The sequence below is a fragment of the Lynx canadensis genome, chromosome B1 (assembly GCF_007474595.2).
Source record: "Lynx canadensis isolate LIC74 chromosome B1, mLynCan4.pri.v2, whole genome shotgun sequence".
NCBI classification, from domain to species: Eukaryota; Metazoa; Chordata; class Mammalia; order Carnivora; family Felidae; genus Lynx; species Lynx canadensis.
In genome coordinates this window covers 53,438,937-53,446,108 of record NC_044306.2, presented here as the reverse complement: position 1 = coordinate 53,446,108, position 7,172 = coordinate 53,438,937, and the positions used below count along the sequence as shown (strand labels likewise).

Sequence of the window (7,172 nt, the reverse complement as noted above, 5' to 3'; positions counted from 1 at the left end):
TGAGTGCGTCGCACCATTATTTTGTTTCTACTTTTCATGCAAAATATGCATATGTATTTTTATTTATGAAATAAATACATTTTACTGCCAAACCCAAGACATGGTTACCTTGAAATCTTATAAAGTCAGAATTTGATGCCAATATTGATGCCTTGATTCTTGCAGTTTCACAGGCTTAGATGAAAAAGGGAATGCAGGAAGGAGCTAGGACAATCAATAATTTCTTTCATGGAAGCATATTTACAGACCATGAGAAAAAATAATAAAATACATGAGTAATTTTTATATCTCTCCTGAGTAATGTGACTAAATAATTTATCATTTGAAAGTGAAAGGAAGACCTATATCGTGATATCCATATCCACCCCATATGTGTAAATTGAGACTGCTACATTAAAATATGATAGGTGTTCACATTTCCAGTAATACTCTTTTATTTTATATATTTATTGTGAAAATGCTGATACATATTCATATATTTACAGAGCAATATAACAAATCCATATGTGTCCTTTATCTAGATTCTTAGAGTCAACCTATAGCCAATCACCATTGCTTTGTACACGTAGTCTCATTCTGCCTTACCATGATTTATTTAATGCAATGCAATATACTGAGTCATGAGGCAAACGCTGACCCACTTTACCCCATACCCTTCCTTTCATCCTTCACCTTGACTTGCTCATATGTTCCACTCCTATATCTGCCCTTCTTTGTATTTTTTTCTTTTAGTGCTGCTGCTCTGATGTTGTGACTCCTAGAAGACAGATCTTTAAATATCAGCACTTTATTTATCAGCATACTTCCAGCTCAGAGGGAGGAGACAGAATAGTGATGCTTCCTGATCCGCTCTGTTTTGGTCTCACCAATGGCTGAATATGGTGTCTCCATAATAGCTGTGGGTGAGGTCATGGTACATGTGTTTCTGAGGTCATGGTACATAAGAGTGTTTCTGCTCCTTTTTGGATGGTCCCATGTTGAACACTCCTATTGCCATGGCCCCCCAGAAGTGGTGATTCCTTTGAGGGTAACAAACCCTAGCAATGTCAAGAAGCCTCCAGGCTGGATCTCTTACCAACTGCATTTTGGAGGCCAGCGACATGTTTTCCATATGAAGGTAAAGAAGCTTTTGCTGTCCAAAAATTTCCCAGTGTTCACCTACACAGACCAGGGGGCTCTTCTTGAAGACCAGCCATTTATCCAGAAAGACTGTTATTATCGTGGCTATGTGGAAGGGGATCCGGATTCCTTGGTGTCTCTGAGTACCTGTTTTGGGGGCTTACAAGGAATAATGCAGACAAATCACATTGTTTATGAAATTTTACCCAAAAAGCTTTCTACCACATTTGAACACCTGGTATATAAGATGTACGGTGAGGAGAAACAATTCCCACCCATGAGGTGTGGCTTAACAGATGAAAAAATAGCACGGCAAGTGAAGTCACAAGAGAGCAATAATTCTGTTTTGCTGCAACGTGGGTATGAAAGTCTGGGGACCCACAAGAGATTTGTTGAAATGGCAGTGGTGGTGGACTACAATCGATATGCTTATCGCAGATACAATGTCACAACTGTGGAGCTGGAAGTAATCACTACTATGAATAACGTAAATACCTTCTATCAACCACTAAATATTGATGTGAGTTTGGTTGGAATGGAGGTCTGGAATGGAGGAAACCCTGTTGACATAAAGAACATGGACACACTCCTGGATTTATTTTGCGCCTGGAAGAAAGAAAGCTTTAATGCCCGTGTCCCCCATGACATTGCGCATGTTTTTGTAAAAAAAGGATATGGTGCTCTTGGCATATCTTATGTTGGATCAATATGTAACTACAATACTAATTGTGCAGTGGATGCTTTCACAAGTGACAATTTGGGTGTGTTTGCATTTGTTGTGTCACATGAGCTCGGTCATTCTCTGGGTATGTGGCATGATGAGAAAACATGTAAATGTGCAGACGATGTGTGCATAATGTATGCAACACAGTCTCAGGCAACTAAATTCAGCAACTGCAGTTATGCTAGATATTGGCACACCTCGGCGGGATCAAGATGTATCTTGCATCCACGAACGCCAAAGAGAATCTTCCGGTATACACGCTGTGGGAACGGTGTGGTTGAAGATGGAGAAGACTGTGACTGCGGCTCCTTAAGTCTGTGTACAAAAGATCCATGTTGTCAGTTAGACTGTACTCTGAGTCCTGGGGCTACCTGTGCTTCTGGGCTTTGTTGCAAAGACTGCAAGATCATGCCATCAGGTGACGTGTGTAGAGAACGGGAAAATGAATGTGACCTTCCCGAGTGGTGCGACGGGACATCCTATCAGTGTCCAGAAGACGTGTACATGCAAGATGGAGCCGAATGCACAGGTGGTGGCTACTGCTATGAAAAGAGGTGCAATACTCGTGATGAACAGTGTAGCCAACTTTTTGGCCCAAATTCCAAGAGTGCGAGTCAGATTTGCTACAGTACAGTGAACGTCCGAGGTGACCGTTTCGGCAACTGTGGTCTCAAGAATCATCAATTTATAAAATGTAATAACTCAGATACCCTGTGTGGGAGGGTTCAGTGTAAGAACGTGGCAGAAATTCCCACTCTGAGAGACCATTCTACTCTGCATTGGCTTCACATCAATGATAGCATCTGCTGGGGTACTGACTTCCATTTGGGGATGCCCTTGCCTGATCTTGGTGAAATAAAAGATGGTACAGAGTGCGGTGAAGAACATATCTGTGTCCAAAGGAAATGCATCCCTTTGGCATATTTGAAAACTGATTGCTCACCTGAGACCTGCAATATGAACGGTGTCTGTAACAATAGACATCACTGTCATTGCAGCTATGAGTGGGACCCTCCTGACTGCCGGATAAAAGGCACTGGAGGTAGTGTAGACAGTGGCCCACCCCCAATAAGAAAAGAGACCAATCGGTCACAGGAGAAACAGCAAAAGAAGACTAGCCCACTCTTATTCTGGTTGATACCTTCTCTGGTTTTATTCTGTTCTTTGTTAATTTTGTCTTTTATGAGAAGGGGAAAAAGCATTAAGAAAGAAGATCAAAATGTTACAACCGCACCCAGTAAACAGCAGAATGATCCACGTCAACCTAATCAAGGAGAACTGAATGATCCACCCGCAATGAGAAACCAAAAAGCTATGATTTCTAGAAAGAAACCCAATCCCAAATGAAATTCCCCGTTTGTTAAGTTTTAGTTCCCTGGCAGGAGAAATGTTACAGCTTGTATCACAGGTCACTGACAGAAACTTCCTGAGACTTTTTATCATTTGGGATCATAAAGGTTAGCCATCGAACAATAAGCAAAATATACCAATTACCGGCACATTTTTACTTTCCATTATTTTAGGCAATTATATCGGTTAATGTTTTATGGAACTATTCTGTGGTTGCAGAGCAAAGGCACAGTCCACAGATAGGGTGTGTGTGTCTTCTGCTTTCTCACACAGGGAATAGGAAACTGCAAATCACATTTCTCCTTTGTGAGTCCTCTCTTATTAGCTACTACCAGTAGGGTAAACTAAAGGGAGACTGGACATGGGAAATGTCCTGAATGTTGTTCATGTCATGGTTGCCTCATTAACTCTCACCCTGGCAAAGGCAGTGCCTTTCAATCTTTATATCACTGCATATGGATATAAATATAGATGTAGACATAGGTAGAAAGATATCATATGTATTGTATATACACATATGCATATATCTCAAATATATATACATTTCCTTCCTTGAGTTAATCCCCAGAACCAACAGTACTGTCAACCTCAGAGAAACTGGCACAGCTATGGAGTGTCTTACCCTTGGAGTTCTAGATCTCAGGTCTTTGAGGCCTGCACCAAATCCCAGAGGTTCAGCACCAGTTTGGCCAACCCTCTCCTCAGAGGTCAGAGTCCTAGAGCCACGGGACCTACTCCAAACGTGTGGGTTCCAATAATGGCACCTCGTCCCTTTGATCTCCAGTCTCAGGTTCAAGAGCTGCACTTCCTGTTAGTAAAGCATGGCTGCCTCAGAGGTGGGCTCTTCTTGCGACTGAATTCTGACTGATAGAGTATTACCTTGCATGACAGAGAACGTGGGAAGGAGTCTGACATCAGAAGGTTTTGAATTTTCACACCACTGTCTTTACTATCTTGGAGACATGATTTATACTTAGATAGAATTACTTCAAAATCTCAAAAGAGAAGAAAATGATACTTACCATTCAACCCCTTGGTAACTTCACTTGTAAAATAAGATAAAGAAGATATTTACAATTCCAAGTAGGATATATAAGTCTTAGCAGACCCTGTTTCCTCTGCAAAGAAAAAAAAAACCTAGAAAATCTAATTTATTTTAAGAACCATATTTGAAGGACATCAGAGAGCTGAGGAAGCAATATGGGATAGATGAACTAACATTTCAGGCAGGATAAAACAATTCTGAAAAGCACTGAATCTTGCCAGCCATTTTGTCCTCTGAGCATTTGCTGATGCCAGATGTGAATTGAACCTTGGGCTTGGCCCAGGTGGAGCACCTCTGCTGAGGGAAAGAGAAATTCCCAATGTCTTACTCACTACACGGGTTAGATAGACTGTAAACATTAGGCATCGAGGGCCTCTAATTCACAATCAGATTTCCCCCAAGTCACAATGCTTGAGAGCTTTATGGGATGCTGGTGAGCTCCTCTGAAATTTCTCGAAGGCATAGATCCCCAAAATCATGTTGTATTTTGAGCACAAGCCATATTTTGAACTAACGTTCCTCTTTGAAATGTCATTAAGGTGTCAATTACCAAAATCATGTTATATTTGAACACAAGACAGCACACGCACTGTGTCCCCATAATACACTTACCTGATTTTTGGTGTTGCATGTGGCAAGATGCTGGAGAGCTGGGTGGTGAACCTCTCGGTGATAGAGCACAACCACTGATAAGTTTTCAGAGTTGTGAAAATAGAATCACAGAATTGAAAGTCCAGCAGGCCCATGCCTGACCAACATAAGGAAAGGAGAATTCCCCAAGATGTACTAAAAACCATTCACCTCTGACCTGGAACAACCCATGATTAGAGATAGTGATAAGCTCTTCAGCTGATCTTTCTAACAGAGGAGAGAAAACTCTGAAGAAGTCACCTGGAGTTGCGATGGTTGTTTCATACACAATTCCTGCACTTAATAAAACATTACTGTACATGCTAAGAATCAAAATTCATGATTTATTACTAAAAGAAGAATAAAAGGAAGGGGAAAAAAAGAGAAACTGTAAGTATGATCCAGATAGTGGAGCAAGAATAAATGAAAAAAAAAAAAAAAAAAAAAAAAAAAAAAAACAACAACCTGTGATTAATACATTTAAAATAGGAAAAAAAACCTACAAAATGCAAAAACAAATGTAGAATATCCTCAGTAATTAGGAATCTATACAAAAATTTCAAATGGATATTGCAGAAATAAAAAGTATCATATAATAAAATAAAAAGATCATTCAGTAGATGGTTTGAACAGTAGTTTGGGCATATCAGATGACAGAATTACTCATCTGGAAAAGGTCAGTGGAAAAATCCCCACACTGCTCTACACAGAAAAATAAAAGCGAAATACAAGAGCTTAAGAAATAGATTTGATTTAAGGAATTTTATAACTTTTTAGAGATTGTGTAATTTTAGGTAGGGAAGAATGAGAAAAAACTCAAGTTTTAGTAAATGCTTTTGGGCCTCTGTATGTGTGCTACTATAAATATTGCTTATCCTAATGCTGTGGGCATGAGTTTGATAGGAAATTTAATTGTGCCTTCTTTATCTGCATGAATTTGCAAGTACTTCATTATTAAACATAAAAATGTAGATTTAGCTCTAAGATGGTTTTAAGTAGTCAAAAATTTTCAAACATTTAGGATTTTTCCTTCCTTCCTTTCTTTCTTTCTATTTTAGAGATAGAGAAAGAAAAAGCACAGGGGAGAGGAGCAGAGAGAAAGAGAGAGACTCTTAAGCACGCTCCATGCTGAATATGGAGCCCGATATGGGGCTTACTCCCATGACTCTGGGATCATGACCTAGGCAAAATCCAGAGTTGGATGCTCAACCAACTACATCACACAGGCGCCCCAGTTTTTTTTTTGTGTGTGTGATTATTTCTTTTTTTTTTCTTTTTTTTTTATATATATGAAATTTATTGACAAATTGGTTTCCATACAACACCCAGTGCTCATCCCAAAAGGTGCCCTCCTCAATACCCATCACCCACCACCCCCCTCCCTCCCACCCCCCATCAACCCTCAGTTTGTTCTCAGTTTTTAACAGTCTCTTATGCTTTGGCTCTCTCCCACTCTAACCTCTTTTTTTTTTTTTCCTTCCCCTCCCCCATGGGTTCCTGTTAAGTTTCTCAGGATCCACATAAGAGTGAAACCATATGGTATCTGTCTTTCTCTGTATGGCTTATTTCACTTAGCATTACACTCTCCAGTTCCATCCACGTTGCTACAAAAGGCCATATTTCATTTTTTCTCATTGCCACATAGTATTCCATTGTGTATATATACCACAATTTCTTTATCCATTCATCAGTTGATGGACATTTAGGCTCTTTCCATAATTTGGCTATTGTTGAGAGTGCTGCTATGAACATTGGGGTACAAGTGCCCCTATGCATCAGCACTCCTGTATCCCTTGGATAAATTCCTAGCAGTGCTATTACTGGGTCATAGGGTAGGTCTATTTTTAATTTTCTGAGGAACCTCCACACTGCTTTCCAGAGCGGCTGCACTAATTTGCATTCCCACCAACAGTGCAAGAGGGTTCCCGTTTCTCCATATCCTCTCCAGCATCTATAGTCTCCTGATTTGTTCATTTTGGCCACTCTGACTGGCGTGAGGTGATACCTGAGTGTGGTTTTGATTTGTATTTCCCTGATAAGGAGCAACGCTGAACATCTTTTCAATTGCACCAGCATTCTTCTCGAAACTAGAACAAGCAATCCTAAAATTCATATGGAACCACAAAAGGCCCCGAATAGCCAAAGAAATTTTGAAGAAGAAGACCAAAGCAGGAGGCATCACAATCCCAGACTTCAGCCTCTACTACAAAGCTGTAATCATCAAGACAGCATGGTATTGGCACAAAAACAGACACACAGACCAGTGGAATAGAATAGAAACCCCAGAACTAGACCCACAAACGT

At 40.2% G+C, this 7,172-nt stretch overlaps 1 protein-coding gene across 1 annotated transcript; it reads left to right on the top strand.

Moving 5' to 3' along the window:
* Positions 1–868: 868 nt before the first annotated feature.
* On the top strand, positions 869–3,190 carry LOC115511494 (disintegrin and metalloproteinase domain-containing protein 20-like). Its single transcript, XM_030311881.1, has one exon. It carries the CDS (start codon positions 869–871, stop codon positions 3,188–3,190), a length of 2,322 nt encoding a protein of 773 aa, XP_030167741.1.
* The last annotated feature ends 3,982 nt before the right edge of the window (positions 3,191–7,172 follow it).

Coding starts and splice junctions, on each gene's coding strand:
- LOC115511494 (XM_030311881.1), top strand. CDS start 869: ATGGCTGAATATGGTGTCTCCATAATAGCTGTGGGTGAGGTCATGGTA.